We start from the raw sequence: 23,381 nt of genomic DNA on the forward strand, positions 1-23,381 counted from the left end.
ACTGTTTTACTTATTAAAATGATGTTTAACGAGTGTTACGTTTGTTAATAGTATATAATTTAATCGATTTCAATACAATAGTACAAACTATATTTGCTTCATATATGTAATCACGCAACTCAATCAAATTCAATAAAAAGCACTCATCTTCATCGTAAACACAGCTAAATCTGTATTGATTATTCGAAAGATCAGTAACTCAGAAGATCCACTCAGACTTGCAGACAGATGCTTGTCTAGCAAGCCAGTCGTCGTATGTTCGAATTTTGACTGGGCTGTGCTGCTAGAGTCAATAGGACCGTTTCACTATAAATCATACCTTTGTACGATAGTTATTCGCCCGGAACATCAAGATCCTCGAGGTACAAATCTTTCACATGATTGTGAGGAACGAGCTATTCAAGCCACAAATGATGATACCTGAAGATCGTCATTAGGGATATGAACACCCGGGTTGTAAGGAAAGTGATAGCAAAGCAAAGCCTAGGTGCTACATTCCGTTATCGAAACTTAACCTTCTGTTTTTATACGACAGACTTCGCAGCCAGCTGTAAGAGTGCCGGTTCCCATAAAGGGACATTTCAGTATCAGTAAAATATGTCATGTCGCATACATCAGCACTCGACAAAATGGCGATTACTGACAGATTACCTTACCTTCTCAATTCGGTGGTTCGATACCAATAGATCGAGGAAGAAGCACAATTTGTGTCTATAGTTTCGGAGTGATTCGCGATAAGGGCGCAACTAGTAAAGTGTAAACAATAAGGAATATCACTGTGATAATATGCAAGCACATTTTCAAGTCATAATTTAAATAAAAGTTACAAAAATCGAGTTTAAAGACATAAATTGGTGTAGAATAAATCAATCTTATAATTTCACAACAATACTGCATAAAATTTGTGCATTCAAACTCAAAATCTAAGTTTTATAGTTTAACCCCTTGGTATGAGCCTCAAAGCATTTTGCCAATGAGATTCGCCCAGCCCTGTTTTGGTTTTTTTTTTAGTTTCGCCTGTTTACAATGCGCCTGTGTTTTGAAAACAACGCAGTTTTGCTCTTTACTATCGCCTGTTTACAAAACGATTTGCAAATAAGCCTGTTACTTCATAACAATGAAAGGGGCTAAACTGCAAATTGCCTTTTGTTTTGATCAAACATTTCTATAGCCCATCACTAAAAACTTGTTTTAAATAATTCTAACGATTAAAATAGAAGAAAGGATTCTTGCCATGGATATTATCAGTCTTTTTAAGGTTGATGGTGTAATAAAACGATTTGTTTACAATTTGCTAGTTGCGCCCCATTCGCGAATCACTCCGGAATAACTCAATCCACCTATAATGGTGGAATTTGAAGACAGCGCCTCTATGGTTCAAAGGTACATTAGTACCAGCGAGCCACATGCCCTGGCGGGTGTTGTGGGTTCGATTCCGATTATAATCTCAGATTGAAGCTTGGTTCGACTCATGCACCTTCCAGCAGTGGACAAAAGGTAGGAGTCACAGCAACTACTTGTTAAGCGTAGCTACTAATAACCCCCCGCTCAATTTTCCGCTTTTTCTTCTTCACTCTAAAAATTTCATTACTTTCTTCTGCCGTCCCTTCGTCTATTATAAAAGAACTCCCGTTTCTAAAAAATTAACCAGAGAAATAACCATATTTAAGAACGACCCCTAGAGTATCAGAGATTGGTAAATACCGCTTCAGGTTCTAACCATAAACCATGATTGAAAGACGCTACATCGTGGTGCTCTATGAAATCAAAATTAGAAAGAAATCAAAATAGAAAGTTTCGTTACAAAATTGTAACTTGAAAAAATTGAAGGCATGGCATAGCAAGTAGGGGAACCTGCCGCTTGTTTGATTCAACAAGGGAAATCTTACTAGGCTCGTATAATATGATAGTGGGACACATACGACTTTATCTAACTAAACATATTCATAATAGTGCATACATACCAGAACGACGTATTTCCATGGTTGAGCTTCAAGTAGTAACGTCAAGCTGAAGTTTAATTTCAGGTAAGCCTACCAGACAGACTTCTTTATTGTAAGCTGGTATACTTTCAATTTTCATTTGTATGCACTACTGTTGTAATATTATGATACTGTGAGGAACAATTACGTCGGCAGAAACCAAGATTGCCTCTTGTCCGTCATTAGTATGGATGAACTGCTGAACTTGTTCGGTAGTGGAGCTAGCCTGCCGAATCGCCACATACGGAGTAGCTTCCGAAACGGTCCGGAACGTAATCGAAGTTTGTGCCTGTTCAGTTAAAGCCGCACTCTTTAGCGACTGTTGATGAACTTTGTGAGATTCCAGGTGCATATTGTATGCTCCTCGATCCGCGTAAGTTTTATTACACGATTTGCAAACAAACTGCTCCTCTTTCGGCGCTGAATGAGTTTTTTTGTGCACAATCAAGTGGCTAAGTCTGCTGAAACGGCGATCACAATCATTACAGGCAAACCGTTTTATGCCAGAGTGGATCGTCCGGTGACCGTAATACGTCGATGATGTTTGAAACCGTTTTGAACAAATCTCACACTTATAGGGACGATTACCGGTGTGTGTATTTTCGTGATCAATAAAATCCCTTCTCTGTCCGATTTGTAGACCACAAAAACTACACTGATAGCGTTTTCTATGCTTACGCATGTGAGAATGATAACTTATTCGAGTAGGCAAATGCTTATCACATACTTTGCAGTGGTAAAGTTTGTGCAAATCCGTAGCTGCAACAGAGTTTAACCGTCGATTTTGTTTTTCGCTTATGGCATCACACGATTCAGGATTGTGAGCAGCAGCGTGTCTTTTAAGTTCCAAACTGGTCCGGAACCGATCGTTACAATCTGGACACACGAATGGCTTTTCTTTGCTGTGGAAACGTCGCTTATGTGCAACTAGATTCGAAACTCTGTTAAAGGATGCACTGCAGAATGGACATTTATTCGGTTTTTCTTTTGTGTGAACTCGCAGATGTAATTTCAGCTCGTAACTCGAAGACAACTGTTTTTCACAGACTTGGCACTTAACGGCTTCCGGATTGCTATGAACCTGCGGAAAATGAATCGTTTACTTGCTGTCAAAATCAATTGATCTACTTGAAATAGCGGTTAGGCAGGACAAGGAATGATTATTCTGAAATTTTACGTGCCAGAATTTCGACTATAGTAAACCAGAGGATACCTTCCGCAAAATAATTCAATCTAAGACTGAAAAACTACTTACCTTCACATGATGCTGATACCCCCGCGACGAACGAAGTATCTTTCCGCAAAACTCGCACGGTATAGGTCCTTTATTTACGTGGCTGTTTTCTTCATGCAGCAATCGAGTTCCATAGCTTGAAAACCGCACATCACAAGTGCGACATTTTAACGGCTTCAAATGCATAAGGAAGTGCTTATTCAAAGACGCCAGCGTCGTTAACGTTACGTCCTGAGTTACACATCTTTGGCAACAATAGGGTAACATATCGACGTGACTGGGCAGGTGATGTTCAAGCTCTTCCATATTTTCGTGTTCTTGGTCGCATATAAAACATTTATGTCGAACCATCTTAAGGGCTTTAATAGTATCTCTGACATGCCTGCGTTCGCATTTATCATCGGTAGTCTGCGTACGGCGCTTACCAGTTCCAAGCGGATTCTTTCTTAATAAAGACATGCAATCGCTGTCATTGGCTTGATCGTTTGTATCCATTGACAGAAATTCAATTTGTTCACACGAGGTAGTTTGTTCTTCAATTTCAATATTGACTATTTTAACATTGGTACGGTAATGACTGTTTTCATCTTCGATTGACACTTCCGTCTTTCCAGATTCTCGCTCTAAACTATCATCCTCGTTAAAAAGGAGTATATCATCATCAGTTCGTTCAGCTTGCAGTAAAACGTTCTCGTCTCTTAGATCATTTGAAGTATCTAAAATATGATCATATCTTTGCAAAATAGTCTCAAATTGTGACCACCGCCGAAGCTTCAGTTCCTGGCCCAAAATCGATTTCAGACACTCATCAGTTTGGTTAATTTCTCTCACAAATAGATAGATGGTCATATCTGCAAAAATCTTAAAGCTATTTTCGACTTGAATGGCTCTATCGTCATTTTCATCTGCTATGTTATAGAAATGCAAAACACTGCCCTTTCTATAATGGTGCCAACCTTCGAAACTGTCGGTTTTCTCTACCCGTAGAGTAAAGTCTTCAAAGTCAAGAATCAACTCTTCCATCAAATCACCTACAGGCCCTAAACGATCTGCACCTTCGCACTCGCCAAAACATTCAACGCTATTGGTTTCTTTACTTTTTGCATCACTTTTCTTCGGTCGCCCACGCTTTATCAACGGACCGTGTTTCCTCTTTAAAAGTTCCTCACAAATCAAAGGAACCGCATCCGGTTTCAGCTTGGCTGGTTTATCAGCTTTTAGAATATCCTCTGGCTGAAAATGATGAATACAAATACACGCTGTACGGCCAGGCGTCCAGCCTTCGGGTCTCTGCACAGCCTGAACCCAGCGGCTTCGAAGATCGGGATCGTCGGGAAATTTGAAGGTACTGATTGGTGACATACTATAACGTAGGACTGCATCATAGTTAGAGTTGCACCCCTGAACGCAGCATTTTCGCACCATTGCCTATAAATCTCGGCTAGAATCGTAGCACTAGCCCCGCAATTGTGAATATTGTGATGTACCCTAACTGCCGGCCGCGAAGCCTGTGGAATAAGAAGAAACGGCTAAAGAATCGAAAACCAAATATAGCACCTAGGCTTGCCTTTGTTTTTGTGTTAAAAACTTGAAAACTAATTCATTATTTCAACAACACCTTTTAAAAAAACGACTATCGGGCCTTGCAAGTTGCAACGCCTGCTACACTTTATTGTAAAAGATGTAAAACTCGTTTTGTTTATCAACGAAAAATGAGAATGAACAAGTGCAAGAGGTAATATCAAAAATATCTTGCTTCACTGTAGCAGCATTGCCAGATATGAAGTTCTTGTTAAATATTTTTTGCCAATTCGTAAATTTGGCATCGAACAGTATACAATTTTATTAAGTCTGTCGTTTTCTGAAGTTTTCTGAATGTAGCAGTGTGTTTTTATGAATTAAATTACATAACTCATTAAATTACATAACATTAATTAAACCTCCCCGCCTCCTACCTTTTCTCTACATAAAATCGAATTATCCGCATATTAAATTTTTTTTTCTAACAAATTTAGGAAACGCCTCGATTTTAGCCCAGCATGCAACATGGGGCGTTGCCTTAATGCTGGTTATGTTATGATCTCTGATCTGCTTGTGTAAATCATACAGTTTGGTCAGAATTCAGAATGCAAATATGTATCAGGATCATTGGCATCTCCGGGAGTGAGAGTTATTTTTTGCCTGACTAACATAGAAAAAGCAACCCTCACTCGGTGTTTTATTCATTTCACAGTGAGGCGTGGTTAGGCTCTTTTGAAAAGTTGGTGCCGAATTATTGTCTATTGCAAACTTAATATAAATGATAAAAATCCAAAAAAAAGATTTACTGTAGGACAGAGGGCAGCATAATTTCACGTGATTTTTTTTCGGTGTTGAGCATTATTTTTAAACAAATCTGGCATTTCTGATTCTCTAAGGATTTTCTCGGTCACGGGCTCACGACTCACGACTCACGAAAAAACCTCACGTGCGTATTTTTGAAGTTGATTATGTGCTTAGCCTTTTGAAAAAGGACTTGAATATTGCAGGCTGAGTAACAGTGAGAGAGAAGTTTTTTTGGAGATATTATATATAGGTAATAACCATTGTACATAGACTTTATCACAAGGAATCAACAGAAACACTAATATCTAACCAATACATTTTGTTCACGGAACACACAAGGAAAATAGGCGGGAATATTTGTGCAATTATTGCATGCTTAGCATTGTTTTACAATTTACAATACATATGTAGACACTAATAGTGTCTTTTCCACGATTTAGTGTTCATGGTGCGGAGATTACTGGGACATTTGCTGCAATTCCAGCGGCAATTAGGTACTTGAACTGTGAAGTAAGCTGCACGTTTGAAGCATTAAAGTTGCAATTTCTTCCAGGTAGTACTACGCTTACAATGTCAGCCTCATCAGTCAAGGTAAAAAGTCCCTCCGTGCACAATCTGGTGTGGATAGACATGGAGATGACGGGTTTGGATGTGCAGAATGATAAAATCCTCGAAATCGCCTGCATAGTGACTAACAAAAATTTAGAACTTCTTGAACCTGGAATCGATATTGTTATACATCAACCGGAAGAAGTGTTAGGAATGATGAACGACTGGTGCGTGATTAATCACGGGAAAAGTGGTCTGACTCAGGCTGTAAGAAACTCCCGAGTAGGCTTGTCCGAAGCTGAAGAGATTGTGTTGGAGTTTGTGAAAAAGCATTGCCCACCGAAAGGCTGCCCACTGGCGGGTAATTCGGTCTACATGGACAGGATGTTCCTGGCTAACTACATGCCACGGCTGAACGATTATCTGCACTATCGAATCGTGGATGTCAGCACCATAAAAGAACTGTGTAAGCGTTGGAACGGAGCCGTTTTTAGCCGTGTTCCCTCCAAGCAGCTCAACCATCGTGCATTGGATGATATCGGGGAAAGTATAAAAGAGTTGCGGTTCTACCGGCCCTACATGTTTGCCGACAAGAAGCCTTAGAACAGCTTATTTTTGAATGAGATATTTGGAATCAGATGTTAGAATCAAATTCAACGATCGAATAAAAATTGTATTGCTGAATTCGCCAGAAAATGTAATGAGCAGTTCATTCGATCGAATCTGCGTTACAAAGCATTCAATAATACGATTGTGCAGAGTTTACAGAATAAAAAGCGTGATATGTTCTATTACCGTACGGTTTAGCAAATGTCAAATTTAACAACAATTGTATACTTAAGCTAAGATTTTTTAAATTAAATATGTTTCAAGAAACCAGCGTTACCTTATTTTCTTTTATTTACTCAAAAAAACCGAAATGCCTAAGTCAATATTATGTCCCAGGGTGCCAATCAGAATGCAATAATTACAAGTCATAGTTCAGTTGTCAAATGCAAAGTTCCGTTGAATTGATTGTCATAATTTTAAATTGCCAATCACAATAAGCGGCATCGTTTACCAATTCACTTTTTTGGAGGTGTTTAAGTTTAAATATTTAAAAGGTTGTTAGATAAAACGACAAGTTACAGCAGCGCACGTATCAAACCGATTTAGTGCACAGAAGAAAGAATGACGATTGATAAATAATACTACATCTCAGATCAAATACCGTTTTTATTAAGACAGCAGTTTTTATGATTCCAAACAAACATAATTTCAAAATAATAATACGTTAAGGTGTTCTGCTTTTCAAGCAATACGACTGGGCTCATTGCGTTTTTACCTGAGCTAAAATAATAACTGACCTTACAGGAAGGTGAGCCCTGTGGCAAACGCACCGGAAACCAACAGCATGACATAACCGGTGTTGTATACCTCCTTGATGCTCAGGAATTTGCCAAGATCCCAGAAGAGATGGCGCACACCGTTGGTAGCATGGAACGCAAAAGGATAGGCCAGTGTAAATTTCAGGGCAAACAAGGTCGGCGCATTTAGACCCTCCAGCATGGTCAGATAGTGATTGGCATCATGTGGCAGAACCAGAGCTCCTAGACCCAACAGGGTAGCGTAACCGGCCAGAGTCATCCCGGTCATGCGATGCGTAATAGACAGCATACTAGTCAATTGTGGTGCGTAGATCGTCAAATGCGGCGACTGCGGACGCTTCAGCCGTGCATTTCGGTCATCGTGCGATTCACCTGGGCGGTTTTCCGGTTGAACCGATCTCAGCACAATGGTACGAGCAGCTAGCAATGGCGCAGCAGGGCTCTGACCTGACAGCAGCATACGACGGCAACCATTTCTGAAAAAAGGTTGCAAAACATCAGACTGACGTAATCGTTGCGAGTGACCGGCATTCGTAATGTTTAAAATATACAAATTTATAAACTTTTATGTCCATTTTTCCAAATAATTAAACTTTGAGAATGTATAAATAAAATTCAATGTCTTCAATGTTTCACAAAAGGTAGAATCAATTTCATTGGTTTTATTTTGCCTAAGCACTGGGATTATGTAATATATATTATATGGAGAAAATGAAGACATTTTTTACGAAATTAAACGCTATTCGCATTCTAGTTTCCATAGTTAAATATCGTGGCAACATACCTCAAAATGATAGCGGCCATGGCAAAATATCCTTTCACAAAGTAAATGCTCACCACACTCTACAAATTGAAAAACGAACGTCAGTTTTTTCGGCTACTGTTTTTTCTATTCACAATAAAATCCTGATGACAGACAGAATTCGGTAATCAAGGTCAACCAGCCAAACATAAACATGGGTTTGGTCCCGAAATAATGGAAATGACGGCAGATATGGCACTAGATTACTTTTATGTGCACTTTAGAAATTCTAAACAAATTTTGGTTCAATCATGAGGGGAAAGGAATTCAACTTAACAGTGCCGGCATCACCAAGAAATCATCTTAAATACAGCAAATGCTGAAATGACTGAAATATACTGGATATTTTCCATCCTAATTAATTTCTTCAAGCCTTTCTAATTTTTTAATTGACTTGTGTGTGCGATGCGTACTATTTATTTGTTTATTTATATCATTTACATACAAATGTAATTATTTGAAGCGTATAGTGATTTGCATTTTTGTTTAATTTTCTTTCAGTTTTAAAAACGTTTATTTTGTTTTGCGGTTTCAAAAACGTTTAGCTCACTGATCCTAGCTTCTGGCATCTCTGGCGTGTCACTGAACTTGCGGCATTGATTTGACGTTTACATTGTTCAATTTCATCCGTCGTTTTTTACTTGTGTGGGTCTGTGTTGGTCAAAATTTTATCACCAACGGAGCGGCACGAACCTGGATGGCTAAATAAAATAACAAATTTTTAGGATTTAAAACCATCCTCATATTTTTCACCTAGCATGGATGACCCCGAAGATCTGGAATACGTAGAGGAGGACTATTATGCATTTCTCAACGTGCCACGCAATGTAAGTAACACAACGTTAATCCATTCAACGGCTTGACTCGCCACCGACAAATTTGTTTCGTAATCTAACCTTTCGATTGCACCAACCGAAATGGTTTGCAGGCAACGCCGGAAGAAATCAGCAGTGCCTATAGGAACTTCAGTCGCATCTATCACCCGGATAAGCATGTGGACGTTCGCAATAAAGAAAAGGCAGAAATGATGTTCAACCGAACAAAAAAGGCCTACGAGGTGCTGTCGGATCCGCATCAGCGTGCGATATACGATTCACTCGGAAACAAGGGTCTTCAAACCGAAGGTTGGGAACTTGTTCATCGAACTCGGACGCCGGCCGAAATCCGCGAGGAATATGAACGGTTAGCTCGGGAGCGGGAAGAGCGGCGTTTACAGCAGAAAACCAATCCCCGAGGGAACATTACGGTGCAGATAAACGCGACGGACATCTTCAGCAAGTATGAAGATGATTACGATGATGGGAGCCTATTTCCGATTATTGAAGTTTCTGGAATGAGTATGTCGCAATCGATAGAAGCCCCTCTGTCTAGAACGGACACGGCCACACTTTCCGGTAACCTACACTTGCAGAATGGCGTGGGCAGCGGGAACTTTCTGCTTTCCGGTCGGAGACTCATCAATAAGGGATGGTTCGAAATAGATTGTGGAGCCGGAAGCGGACCAGTGCTAGGTGTGAAAGCATCGAGGAATTTAACCAATCGGTTATTTCTGAACGGGGGTACAACCGTTAATTTTCGGCAAAACGCCATTATTCCCGGCATTGCTGGCAGTAAGTATAATTCTTTATTAGTTTTATTCTTACGTAAGCAGTACCGTTTTGGCAGCTTTGGCAATTCAGCTTGATAAGCACACTGTTGGCTATCTGACTTACAACGCTGGGTTGCAAAGTTCCATGTCTACAACAATCGAGCACAACACGGACAAGTATCACTACAATCTAAGTGCAACTCTCGGAATTCCCCACTGTTACCTTACTGCCAGCTATACGAGAAAACTTGTCGAACAGGAGCTCAAACTGAGAGTAGCTTTAAAGTAAACCACGGTAGACAGGATCCAGATTTCATTGACTGTAATCTGTATTTTTTTCCAGAGGTGGAACATTCGGTTTTCTCGCAGAATACGGTGCGGAGAAGAAAGTTTCTAAATACAGTTCGGTTGTAGCTACTGTAAGTGTTGGAGTTCCCACTGGAGTCACCCTTAAAGTCAAGTATTAAACTCTCAACCGAGAAAATATAAGTCTTCTAACTCTCCTTGATCTGCAGAGTCATCCGCTCGACACAGACGTACCTTTTTCCGATTCATCTGAGCGAGGAGGTTATTCCAGCGGCAATTTTCTATGCTACCATCACTCCTCTGTTGACGTATTTTGTGCTGAAGAAGACCATCATCGATCCAATGAATGAAGCTGCCAAGCAACGGAACATAGAGAAAGTGAAAGAAGTCAACCGAACGCGGTAACACTGTTTAGATTGATTAGTTTAAAGAAAAAATATCATACATTCTTATTCTTCAGAATGGCAGAAAAGCGCCGTGAAGCGGAATCCGCTATCGCCCTGATGGGTGCTCTGTACGAGCGTATTCGCAAGGATGAAGAGAAACGCAAAGGGCTGATCATAGTGTCTGCGCTGTATGGCAAATTCGAACCGGACGAAAATGTGGCGATCGAACAGCGCGACGATCTTGGTTTTATACAGCACAATCCAAATGTAATTGACGTGAAAATTCCACTTCAGTGTTTGGTCAAAGAATCGCGTTTGCTCCTGCATGGTTCCACGAAGGTACTTGCGCTTGAAATTATGCTTCCTAAATCTAGTAAATTTTGTCATTTCTTTCCCAGAGCGAACTACCCGGCTTTTATGATCCATGTTATGGAGAAGATAAACTGTTACGAATTGACTATGAGTATCAGACCAAATCGTACAGTGTAACGATGACCGATAGTGAAGATATTAGAATACCAAACACCGTAAGCATCTGATGCTCTCATGTTGTGTTTGTTTTACATCGGAAGCGATTTTTTGCAGCCATTGACGACAGACTAGAATATATCAGCTTCCGAAATGTATTCCACGTTGCATTCCCATTGGAACAGATTGTGCTGTGCGTCATTAACTAGCACAATCTACCTGCGGTTGCAATTTTATTTAGTCATAAATTGTAGTTTTGCAATAAAATGTTAGATAGTTCAGGGTGCTGGTTGATATGGCTGCGAAAATCAGCAGAAAGCCGATGAATAAAATTGTTGATCAGTAAAAAAAATCCTTTTTTTGCCAATTCACTTAAGCTTAACTCAAAATTTGTGTTCTAGAGGCTAAGCTGTGTCGCCAACAGTTCATGAGTCTGCCTCTTCTTCGTTCTTCACTTTACTCACGCGTCTTGTTCTTACCCACACCTCAAGTTGGGTCGGCAAGACAAACAAACCTAGTTTCTCCTCTAAATAATAGCTAAAACATTAGCGTAACATATTTATTAGAATGGATTTACAAAATTGGGAAACAGGGTAGGATTATGTTGCGGCCGTGCAGGATTCGTTGGAGCTCATTCCGGTGGTTCATGCGGGGCAAAATGATGCTGACTTACTGGTGTCGTAGGAGTTGAACTGTCATAGCAAACGTAGTTTTCTGAGCGCAATCGGCGTACGTTTCGACAAATTCGGTTTCGTTGATAATGTGGACGAGGGCTTGCTACTCCTGGTGTTCGGATGTGGAGGGGAAACTCATCGACCTCAATGTAGGTAAGCTTTACCCTTCGAAACATCCATTTCCTCCTGACAGCACACCCGTGTGACGACTGCTCATCGGCTACCAGCACCGTTCGGCATTTAGTCCGGCATTTAGCAATAACCCAACCATCAGTAGCTTGCCGATGAAATTCACGGACAACTATTGTCTGCCAATGCCATCTGGAGCTTCTTCCAGCGTAGTGTGAGATTACAGCTGAAACGCGATGTAACCACAGGTCACGGCGGACGATGTTCCGATGAATACCCGTGATACGCAATAACAATCGTACTTTACTGGCAGTCTGGGATACTGTTCCTTGTTACTCACTGGCCGGGCGAAGGTATGCAGATAACGCGTGATGTGTAGTTTTTGGGAAGCAGCTAGCTTTAGCTTCTCTCTGATCGTCGATTAACCTCTAGACCAGGAGTTCGGAGAAAAACATTCAGCTCGCAGCATGGTATACGGAATTCCGTCAGGAGGTTCGCGAACCAAAAAAAGGTTGGGAAACGTTGCTCTAGGATGTTTTTGAGGAACCATTGTTCGTCGACAGTTCTACCAGGTGGCAGTTTCGAGGCTCGGGATTAAAAGTTTTCCATTCGGCCTTAGCGGAAAACATACGTGCCCATATGTGCTGGTCGATGAGGGAAGAGCGATCCTTCAATTGCCATGTTGTTATTACCTCAAAACTTTGGTGGGGTAACGTATGTTTTAATCAACGCCTCAACGTTACATTACTCTAAACGCTCATTCAGTATGAAGGATTCTATATACTCGGAACAAACCCATGCCAAAGTCCCTTAACATCGAATGACCTAATTCTACTAAGATTAGGACCCGAATATTTGATAACATTGCGGCCACAGAGTCCCTCACAAAATCGGTTTCTAACTTTTTAGTGCGACCATGACTGCCAGAAAGGTCAGAAACTAGCCACTTGATATCCCTTCAGCTTGCATACCTTCTAACCTCCCAGCAAAGCTCATGTAACAATTCCTCAAACCTGCAGAGTCAAAATTTGTCACTGATTAGCTTTTCGCAACCCGGAAAGCAAATCGACTAGCAGTGCTTTGTTCCGAATCGTTATTTATTATTTTGTTGCCTGGGTCTTTATCGATTGCTCTAATTCGTAACTTGTTTTTGGAGGCTTGTTCGTCCTTCTTCTTCTTGTTCTTCTACCACCATAGAGCCGGGTTGACTCTTGCCGTATCAAGGATTCCTCTCCACTTTGCTCGGCCCCGGACTACTCGTCGCCAATTCATTGAGTGTCCCATCTAGCGCGTTGGGCCCTTCTATTGCTGGTGCCGGTGGAGTTCTTGAAGAGAAAGGATTTCATCCTTGTGATGTTGTCGGCCCACCGTAGCTCCCAAGTTTCGCCAGGTGTACGATTGGAATGTCTGCAAATAGGCCCTACGCCGTTCTGCGCTATCCGTTTGTACTCCGCTAAAAATAGTCCACAAAACCTTTCGTTCAAATACGGCTAGTGCACGTATGTCTTCCGAATGGAAAGTTACTGTTTCACTACTGCTTACCGTTTTGTACATCATCTGCTTTGTGCGGCTGCCTATGCTGCTTGATCAAAGCGTCTTGCGGAGGAAAAAGTAGGGGCGACTTGAAGCTTGAATGCGTCGTTGAATCTCGTTACTCGTATTATTGTCGGCAGTGACCAGAGATCCTTAATATACGAAGTCATCAACCACTTCCATTTCATCGTCGTCAATAGTCGCTGTCCGTGGGAGGTAAAAATTGTTTTTTCTAGAGCCTCTTCCTACCACATATTTGGTTTTCGATGCATTGATTGGCCTAGCCTCCGTTTTTAGTCTGTCGTAAGTTGCCTCCGCCGTCCCGTCTCTTGCGAAGGCTAGGAGTTGGCTACTCTTGCTAAAGATCGTTCCTCTCGTTTCGATGCCCGCTCGCCGGATCACACCTTCAATGGCGATGTAGAATAACATGCAGGACAGTCCATCCCTTTGCCGCAAACGTTTGCACGATTCGAAAGAACTCGAGAGTGCACCGAAACACATCACTCGCTCCAGAATAGCTTTGATCAGCCGAGTCAGTTGTTCCGGAAAACCGTACTCGTGCATTATCTGCCATAGCCGCATGCTGCCTTGAAATCCACGTAAATTACGTGAGTACGATGTACTTCCGACAAACCTATTGCTAGGTCGAAGTGCCATCATACACTGCTTTGTTTAGTTTCATATTGGCACGAGGACGTTCGAAAAAGTTAGCATACGAACAAGTCTCTATAGAGACTCACCCGGCGTGGAGTTGCAGAATTAGAAAATACTATGGATTAAATTTTAATAATAGGTGATTTGTGATATTCATTACTCTAGAACGATTCGGCTGTCTCAGTTTTTGTAATTTTTATTTTTCGTTACACAACGATATCTACACTTCAATCGATTTTATAATTGTAACTAACATCATAGTTTGTTATCAAAATTTGCAGTATCAGAATATTGGAGAAGAAAAATACGATGCTCTGTATCCAGACGAACTCAAAGGTATTCCAACCCTTGAACTCGAGCAGATATGCCGGCAGCAACCAACCGCCCTGAGAAATGAACCACATAACGGGAATAAAAATGGCTTTTCGAAAACCAATATTTCTGAAGTTTTTCACACTCAACGGCAACAGCGAAAGAAACCAGACGAAGTACTGCGAAGTGACTACTGGGTTGTAGGTAACCATCACAAATGCAATGGCGAACAAAGCGAAACCAATCGTTTGACGGTGTTTTCCGTAGCGCATCGTTAGCATCAAAATCAAAATCAGCTGCGGTAGAAATGTGAGAACTTTCTCCAACATACCAGTCGCTTCCTGGTTAGAACCAAGGTACTGCATATAGAAGTAGAGCGAAAAATTGTGTCGCGTGTCCTTGCGAATGAGATGGTACAGTATAGATTCGTATAGATACTGGTGGCCATACAAAAGATAGAAAAAAATTGTTGTCACCGCCAAGGAAACGACAGTTCCCAGCACTAGAACCAGCTGTTTTGCGTTTGGCATTAGAATTGCGTTAAGATATTCCGCTGGAGTGTTGAGCGATTTGTCAGCAATCGCCAAATAGAATGCAAGGCAAAATCCGACTGGATATAAACGGAAATGAATTGACATTCCCAGGAAAACGCCAGCCAAGAAAAACTGAGCTAGGGATTGTTTGTTCTGCAGCAGGTAATATAGCGCTATAAGAACCAACGAACAGGAAACACAATCTCCGTTTCCCCTTGTTGCTATTACCATAGTTAATGGGTTGTATAACCAAAAATAAGCGCTCAATTCGGCCATTCTTATGTACCTAGGCGGTAGAGTTTCATTATTGCTGTTAAGCACTTCATTTTTTCGTTTGATTAAATATTTGTTGCGATTGTTGAGTGTTTCCAACTTCAAAAGCTTTTTCTCTATCGAAATTTTATTTTCTCGATAACAGTTCAGCAAGATCCATTTGATCAACAAACCGATCAATACGTCAAATAGGGAAAAAATCAGCTTTCCAAATGTATGATGTAGAAGCAAATTAGGTACTACAAGATACGCTAATAGCGGTGTGTAACGATATGTGTGCCGTTTGTACGGCGAATTTAAAGCAAGAACATGACTAGCACCATCGGTTATTACACGATAATCAACATCTGTGTACTGAATATCCGAAAGATTATCCTGCACTTCGCCATAATAAACCAGAAATCCACGAATGGCGATACTAATCATAAGATGCTTCTTAAATGATAACATTATAAGTTCTCTACAAGAATATCCAGAAATAGAAAATCTGCAAAGGGAATTCACTTTTGATTATCACCGAGTAATTTAGAAAAATATACTTACGTTTTATTACAATCCTTATATCTACACGTCGTTAGTACCGATTGGGCTCCTACACTATGTTTTTGGGTTAGTTATTATTACACACTATTCTGCAAAGTTTACATTGATAGTTCGTTCATAGTCTTGTCTTCATTTCACTGGCTGCCTTCTGTAAGCACTGCTTGAAAAGTTGAAACTCTTTTTCACAAAGTTTGTGAGACACGTTAAGGTCAGTCGTTACACAGGCAGCATACGCAGCCGCAGTTACTGAGCATTTACTCAGCAGTATTGGATAGTTTCGCAGTCTTTGGTTTGCCTTTTTCACTGACTCCATCCTGGAAGTTACTTTGGGCCGATCCTGAATGACCACGATATTTCTTTCCCAGGCACAGGTTGGTCAGCGATGAAGGCGTCGTACAGCGGTTTCGAAAAGAATATCAGCAATGCCGTTCCAGTAAAAAGCGATGTAAAAAGTCGTGGGTTTCTCTGCATCCAGTTACGTTTGGGCGCTATGAAACGGCGACGGGGATCGTAATTCATGTCCGATTCGTTGAATTTTTTTCCTGACGTTCACGCTCAGCAATTTCTTTCTCTAGTTTATAGTCACGGTCTAGTTTTATTCCAGAGCAACACAACGATACCTTATGCCACTTCAAGCAACACTGGCGCATGTCCTCCAGAACATCATAACACCGGGTTTCATCGAAATTGTGTTCTGTGAAATACAAGGAGAATCTTAGTCATCGCACATCTTCTAGTCCTTAATATAAAAGATACGGTGACGTCGGCAAGCAGAAGGCTGGCTTGTGATGCGCGATTTCCGGCCGATATTCTTATAGTCGGAAGATGTGAACTAATAGGTTATGTTACGTAAGACAGGATAATATTTGCACAAAGCTGCGATGAATGTTGCTTTTTAGAGTTACATTAAAACACTCACCTTTTAAGCACTTTTGTATGCGGCAGGCAGAAGCTTTGCACGGATCAAGTTTTTTTGACATTCAGCAACTCTTAAATAAATTAAATTCAAAGATTTTATACAGACTGTAGATTGCTAAGTTACCAGACTTCTGTAGATTTAAGCTAGTATAACAGATCATTAGTATATTATACCTGTAGAAATAATCAGCACGTAACCATTATAACACAACTGGGTTTTCTAATGTTTAATATTTTCCATGTAACAGCTTCATTCTCTAAAATTTCAAAAAAAAATATTTTGTTGTTTTTACCTTCATTTCCTTCATTCGGTTTATTTTAAACTCGATCTCGCACCAGGGTCAATGTAATATATACAGGTGTGGCAATCGACCAATCACGATGAAGCGTGACGTCAAACTCCGAAAACAAACCCCATATCTCGGGTACTTTTTCATTTAGACTTATCTGCAAATGAGAGATTCTCTTCGTGTCTCCTCTCTTCCGCTTTTTACGGCGATACTAATGCATTGAAAACAAAATTTTCAAAACATTTGGCTAGCTAGTGACTCCGGCAACCGATTCATGCAAAGCTGATGTGTCAAAATGCATTAGTATCGCCGTAAACGGCGGAAAAGAGGGGACACGAAGAGAGTCTCTCATTTGCAGATACGTCGAAATGAAAAAGTACCCGAGATATAAGGCTTTTGCTACACACACATGCAAGATGTCTGTTAGGCACACATTGCATATTTTCCTATTTGATGCAGCAAAAACGCGTTGGATAAAATGTCGACCAACATTTGAAAGGGGCGGATAAGCCAACTGTCAGACAGGACGAGTGAGAGTTCATTTTCCTATGCTGCTCCAGCAAAAAATAACTCTCGTTCGGTCTGTTTGACAGTTGACTCTTCCGCCCCTTTCAAATGTTGGTCGACAAATGATCACTTTTTCTAAAACTATTTATCCATTCAAAACAATTACTGTTTAAATCAACCAAGAAATATTGTCAATTGCAAGGAAAATTGTACCATACAAAGTGTGATATCGCTCATAAAAGTGCTATTTTAGCTTAAATCGTTTCGGTCTCTTCGGCGCACTTATGGCTTGGAAGATGACGAAAAAGTGCCCCGAAGATATTGTCAATTGCAAGGAAAATTGTACCATCCAAAGTGCGATATCGCTCATAAAAGTGCTATTTTGCATTAAATCGTTTCGGTTTCTTCGGCGCACTTATTGCTTGGAATATAACAAAAAAGTGCGCCGAAGATACCGAAACGATTTAGTGCAAAATAGCACTTTTAGGAGCGATATCACACTTTGGATGGTACAATTTTCATTGCAATCCGCAATACTGAAACGATTTAAGATAAAATAACACTTTTGTGAGCGATATCGCACTTTGGACGGTACAATTTTCCTTGCAATTGACAATATATATCTAGCTTTTTACGCGCTATAATGATGGCCGCTATAAATTGTGTTCGTAATATGCGATCAATCTTTTTGACAACTCTGCATACATCAAATCTGGCACTTTTCTCTTGCAACACTACCGTGCTCTTTCTTTCGTTTACGCCAAAGAAGGAGAGCAAAAATGTGCGAAATGTAAACAAAACTATTGCTCTCCTTCTTTTGCGTAAACGAAAGAAAGAGCAACACTGCCGTACATGAGAAGAGTGCCCAGTTTTGATGGATGCAGAGTTGTCAAAAAAATTGTTCGAATATTACGAACACAATTTATAGCGTCCGCCATTATAGCGCGTAAAAAGCTGGATATATATATTTACATTTAGCAACTAATATTTCAGTGAATTAGCATTAAATCGGTGAACGGTGACCCAAAAATACGGCTTTCGGATGCAGCATGCAGCATAGGCCAAGTTCGAAATAACTGAATGCAGCATTGATTTTAGTATAATTTATTGTTTTCTTCACTCTTATTCTGCGAGTCACATGACTTAATACGACAATTGTCAGTCGCCGTGACTCGCCATGGCGAGTCGAGTCACCGTGACAGCACCAACCAGCGCACAGATAAAGAACAGATAAATAACAATGAGCAACTTTGACAATGAAGTTCCCAATTCACAGACTTGATACAGATTGTTAACAACATGTTTACCACAATGAGTCCTGTAGTAAAACAGCGACACTGGCATTCTATATACAGCAAAGTTTCGTTAATTGGGTGTTCGCTAATTGGGCTATATGACAACTTGAATGTAAAAATTGTATGGAATTTTCGAGTTTAGAAATTTCTAACAACTGTCAGTCGGCCCAATTAGCGAATCAGCTGGAGTGCAATCGTGGCCCAATTAACGAATTCAGGCTGTATATTGATTCTACTTACTAATCCCATCAAATGTCTTCATCTGCCACACCTTTTTAAACCTCATTGCACCAGGGTTGGGGGACAGATATCGCACTGAAGCAAGTATTCAAGTAAAAGCTGTTGGAAAATATGTACATTGAGCTTGCTGACGTTTACCGTACGCACACATCGACGCGCGATTTGTTGTTGCTGTTGTTAGATTTTACATTGATTTTACACGTTTGTTTTTGTTTTCCCTCAGTTATACCCCGGTAAAAAAACATACGTTTGAGTGATAAACGATAAATTTTTGTAGCCTTTTGCACTGGGCTTAGCAAGCTCAATATTGCCCTTTTTATGACGATTTAGCAGGGGGCTGGACGGCGGCCATGTTCTTGGAGCTAACATGTCGATCGCAGCATAACAACGCAACATATCGCTAACTTTTTTAAATATCGCTGCTGCAACTTTCTGTGCTTCTGATTTGATGCTTGATAATTCTAAAAGTTCCAAATTGCAGTTTGAACGTACCGCCACGATCAAAACCGAGACTTGGGCTTTCATTGTCACATATGTTTATTTGAAAAATTTCCCAAAATGTAATTAATATATTTAAACAGTATTCACCTCATCATAACAATTCTTGTCACATCCTTTTATGATGGGATTTGACAGCTTCAAGATCGGATTGAAGAAGGTGGAAACTTTCGTAAAGAGCTTTCTCGGAAGATATTTCTCGGAAAATTTTTCAAAGGGGCTTAAGTCGCAAAATGTCAACAAACGGTTTTTATGCTATGTTACTATATAACATGTTATTAAAGCACTTATTAGATTAGCTCAACGAAAATCGACTCTTCAATAAGTTTGAACAATATTGACAATATGACCGAACATCCCTAAAGTTTTATTTTATACTTGCACCGCTTCGGGACGAATGTATGAAACGAATTGTCATTTGACATACGCTCTTATAAAATCAGCCGAAGTAATTAAAGAAAAAAGAAATGCACCACAGTCATTTTCGTCATTTTGTGTGAAGCTGTGATTTTTATTCGGATAGCTTTCTTTTAGTTTTTCCTTGAATTTTTCTAACTCACAATGATACGTACAACGAACCAAAACACAACACAGTTTACGCTAAAGCCTATAATGCAACATAATATGCTTATGTTTAATAGATTATTACACGGGAGCTCCTAACCACACTTTTTTGACAGCACTTGGTGGTTTGTTTACATGGTGTTAAATTTTGAATTGAGTTTTCTATCTTTGTCCGGCAGATAATGATAAAAAATTATAGTTTTTATTTAAGAGAAAGCACCTTACATGCATTTTAAAGCACCTGATGCAGTAATCCTTCACAAAATTTCAAACCGAAACCGGTGGATGTGACAAAAAACATGTAAACAAACCACCAAGTGGTGTCATTTGACGGCAAAATGACGTCATCGCAAAATGATCTATTCGACGTTAGTACCATTTGACTGCATTGAACGATGTAAACATATTAACGATTTTGACGCATATAACATAATGGTTTTCAATCTGACACAACATCTTGACGTAAAGGTGCGTTTATACAGGGCAATTTTTCGGTAACATGTGGAATGCAACATTTGGTATGCGATACGCTGCTAGTTGTTACTCAATGCTGCTTCTGTTGCCACCTGAACATTTGTTATACGTTGCTATGTTGCTTGGAAACATTGGGCAACAGTTTGGAAAAAGTTGCATGCCACATGTTGCCAATCTAAACGCACCTTAAGGTAACGCACCAGTTTATAGCGTGCGTTACGCCAAGTGGAAATTAACACGCCAGCCATAATGACAGTCTTAATGAAACGGATGTATGTTTTTTTTACTGAACCGCAGCGCTGTATACTTTATTTTTGCTCAAAACTCAATTATTTTTAAAAATATCGCGCATTTTGCACCTTACTTTACACCGCAGTTTAAAAGTGCGGCTGGCACAAAAAGTGCGACAATGCGAATGCTGTGAGTAAGAAAGAGAAAGACTGACAACTGCAATGTTGCTGTTTTGTTTTGTCATATACATTGGCATTAGAGAAAATAATCTGGATTAATCCAGGTACAGCTGCAAAGCACAATATCCACTAAAATAAAAATTGCCAGATTTTATAAGATTTAAAATGATGGGTAAATAGTTTCACTGTTAATTTTCTCAGTTCGATGCAAATGTTAGATAAGGCTATTTGAAAAATTTCCCGAGATTTACAAATCGTTATATCTAGCTAGAATTAACAAAAGAGTGAATGTCGCAAATGTAAACAAAACGGGTGAGTTATTTTTTGCTGGACCAGCATAAGAAAATCAACCCTACGCTTGCGACATTCGCCCTTTTGTTAATTATACACAATAAGGCCGGGGAGTTCGTGAACATGGCGTTTTTGTGTGTCGTAATTTTTACAAGGGAATGCTCCATTAACGAGAGCAGCGAGTACAACATCGAACAAAGAAACTCGATGTTTTGCTTTTTTCTTTTTTTTCTCGCTATGTTACTGCATTGAAATTTGACACTTTTGGAAGCGTTGACAGTTTTGGAAGCGCGATGTTATCCTCTGACAAATACATAGCAACAGCGCATCCCCTCGAATTTTTATACAGCACCCATTCTATCATTTTGCAGTCATTCCCCTCGAAATGGCAAAAAAGCGCGAGGATTTGGGGGTGTGTTTAGTACTTCATTTTTACCTTTATGTTTTTCTTCGCACTTGTCTTCCATTATTATTTACATTTCGTTTTTTCTATGCCTCCCTGCGCGAAGGTCCGTTTTTTGCAGAAAAACAGCATTGGTGAAATCGACTCCAAAATTGTCTAATTGTTGTCGCGTTCCGTGCGGTCCGGCTTTAAAATAGGATTGTGTGAGATATTACCATTTTGTTCTTCGTTCGTGAGAGTGTTACCTTGATAATCAGCGACTTGGAAGCGTTTGGAATGAGAAGAGCTTCTTCGCGTTGCTTTTAGACTTAAATTTGTGTCGTTCTCGTCGTCGTTGCCTTTTAGCCAGGTAGAAATTTACTAGATTTTAACAAAAAAAAGCACATTTGAATCAAAATGATGACCAGGAGAAAATCAGTTCACGATATACAAGCAATTCAGCAGCATCAAAAGAAGGAAGAATTAGCCAATTTGCAGCAATCGATCCGATCGGAAGTTACCGATGGTAGGAAGACCCCTGGACCAAGTAAATTAGGCTACAAAGGGTAGGGTACGATTTTTTCTCACTAAAATATGGTTTGCTTGCAGAAGTTGCACATTCTAGAAAAAATGCTCGGATTACTCAGCGAAGGATATCGGAAGCAACGCCGGGACTGTTGCAAAACGGCCAACAGATGCATGGTGTGCCGAATGGAATGGATGCTGAGGATATTCCAAAATTTAAGGGTTATCGCATAATTGAGATTGATCATTTTCTCCAGTGGGCAGCATATTCACAATTTATGCATTCTAAGCACTGTCCGGGTGGATTGTTAAAGCCTTATCAGGAATACATTAGCGGTTGCTATTCAACTTTTGCCATGAAATGCAGTAAGTGTTCGGCAATCATTACGCGTTCTTCAGAGAACTACATACATCACAATAAACTGATGAATCGTCTGGTGAAGGGAACAGTACAAATGGGTAAAGAATATGACGAAATGAGTAGTTTCATGGAATCGCTGGAAATACCGTTTGTAACTAAGGATGAGTTCGGGACAATAAAGTCGCAGATGCAGTTGAATTCCTCGTTGGATGATCAATCTGCCTTGCAAAAGGCAGTAGAAGAACTTGAAAAAGCATCCGTAACATCGAAAAGAAAACGTCATGGCAGTTGCAAGTATCATTACGAGGTATTGAAGGTGTACCTAAATAAAAAAATGCGTAAAATCGAGGAAAACTTGCAGCTTTCGGTAAATGATTCTGTGGCGTTAGCAGTTAACGCTCATCTAAAAAACGTTGCACACGTTCAGCTTGTGTAAGTCTCAACATGCATGTGTTACATTTGAAAAATGTTTTACTGCTTAATTTTCAGCTCCACAAACTCTAATAGTTCAACATCTAGCAGTAGTGCCGCAATAGTGTCGTCTTCTGGCAGCCAGCAAAGCAATCGTTTTGGAGCCGGATACTCTAACGGACCTCCTGCTACCAGAGGTAACACATCTAACCATAACTAGGACTGCTTTTTCTACCTGCAATAGGTGTTATTAATGTTAGAATAACTCTTACGATAATGATCACGTTTACTGTACAACAAGCTACCCAGGAAACCGTTTTTCCTAATTAGAATGATCAAATCGATATTGATCTTTGAGATTTAGTCCGTAACAGTGAGATATTTTGATATGTTTTTGATTTCGTTCTCAGTGCTAGTTTTGTTTACGTTCTCAGGACCTTCTTCCAAAAGTATTAAGCGAGAAGCAAAATAATGTGTAAGTTTATTTTGTGTTGTTTTACCTCGCTAAGACCAGTATTGCCACCGCATTTATTTAATAAGATATGGTACAATTTTCA

General features: G+C 40.0%; 6 protein-coding genes across 7 annotated transcripts; 3 read left to right on the forward strand and 3 right to left on the reverse strand.

Moving 5' to 3' along the window:
- Positions 1 to 2,091: 2,091 nt before the first annotated feature.
- Positions 2,092 to 4,701, reverse strand: LOC128735647 (zinc finger protein 436-like). The gene is made up of 2 exons (XM_053830131.1): positions 3,238 to 4,701; positions 2,092 to 3,063 (listed from the first exon to the last, which is right to left on the reverse strand). Exons 1-2 carry the CDS (start codon positions 4,639 to 4,641, stop codon positions 2,092 to 2,094), a joined length of 2,376 nt encoding a protein of 791 aa, XP_053686106.1. The 5' UTR covers positions 4,642 to 4,701.
- A 1,049-nt stretch (positions 4,702 to 5,750) lies between these two features.
- LOC128737943 (probable oligoribonuclease) lies at positions 5,751 to 6,908 on the forward strand. 2 transcript variants are annotated; one of them, XM_053832727.1, is made up of 3 exons: positions 5,751 to 5,791; positions 5,982 to 6,035; positions 6,095 to 6,908. In XM_053832727.1, exons 2-3 carry the CDS (start codon positions 5,987 to 5,989, stop codon positions 6,691 to 6,693), a joined length of 648 nt encoding a protein of 215 aa, XP_053688702.1. In that variant the 5' UTR covers positions 5,751 to 5,791; positions 5,982 to 5,986; the 3' UTR covers positions 6,694 to 6,908. The 2 variants fall into 2 exon arrangements, with proteins under 2 accessions (XP_053688702.1, XP_053688701.1); XM_053832726.1 differs by having other exon boundaries at positions 5,761 to 5,791; positions 5,881 to 6,035.
- A 385-nt stretch (positions 6,909 to 7,293) lies between these two features.
- Positions 7,294 to 8,475, reverse strand: LOC128737944 (succinate dehydrogenase cytochrome b560 subunit, mitochondrial-like). Its single transcript, XM_053832728.1, has 2 exons — positions 8,242 to 8,475; positions 7,294 to 7,933 (listed from the first exon to the last, which is right to left on the reverse strand). The coding sequence occupies exons 1-2, from the start codon at positions 8,259 to 8,261 to the stop codon at positions 7,438 to 7,440; spliced, it is 516 nt and encodes a 171-aa protein (XP_053688703.1). The 5' UTR covers positions 8,262 to 8,475; the 3' UTR covers positions 7,294 to 7,437.
- A 454-nt stretch (positions 8,476 to 8,929) lies between these two features.
- On the forward strand, positions 8,930 to 11,344 carry LOC128735057 (dnaJ homolog subfamily C member 11). The gene is made up of 7 exons (XM_053829526.1): positions 8,930 to 9,086; positions 9,188 to 9,869; positions 9,925 to 10,132; positions 10,191 to 10,307; positions 10,363 to 10,554; positions 10,614 to 10,878; positions 10,938 to 11,344. Exons 1-7 carry the CDS (start codon positions 9,018 to 9,020, stop codon positions 11,076 to 11,078), a joined length of 1,674 nt encoding a protein of 557 aa, XP_053685501.1. The 5' UTR covers positions 8,930 to 9,017; the 3' UTR covers positions 11,079 to 11,344.
- A 2,833-nt stretch (positions 11,345 to 14,177) lies between these two features.
- LOC128734463 (GPI mannosyltransferase 1) lies at positions 14,178 to 15,772 on the reverse strand. The gene is made up of 2 exons (XM_053828677.1): positions 15,659 to 15,772; positions 14,178 to 15,602 (listed from the first exon to the last, which is right to left on the reverse strand). The coding sequence occupies exon 2, from the start codon at positions 15,563 to 15,565 to the stop codon at positions 14,225 to 14,227; it is 1,341 nt and encodes a 446-aa protein (XP_053684652.1). The 5' UTR covers positions 15,566 to 15,602; positions 15,659 to 15,772; the 3' UTR covers positions 14,178 to 14,224.
- Positions 15,773 to 21,713: 5,941 nt separating this feature from the next.
- LOC128737754 (uncharacterized) lies at positions 21,714 to 23,253 on the forward strand. The gene is made up of 3 exons (XM_053832457.1): positions 21,714 to 22,074; positions 22,137 to 22,845; positions 22,903 to 23,253. Exons 1-3 carry the CDS (start codon positions 21,945 to 21,947, stop codon positions 23,042 to 23,044), a joined length of 981 nt encoding a protein of 326 aa, XP_053688432.1. The 5' UTR covers positions 21,714 to 21,944; the 3' UTR covers positions 23,045 to 23,253.
- Positions 23,254 to 23,381: the final 128 nt, after the last annotated feature.

This window comes from Sabethes cyaneus, chromosome 2 (assembly GCF_943734655.1).
Source record: "Sabethes cyaneus chromosome 2, idSabCyanKW18_F2, whole genome shotgun sequence".
NCBI classification, from domain to species: Eukaryota; Metazoa; Arthropoda; class Insecta; order Diptera; family Culicidae; genus Sabethes; species Sabethes cyaneus.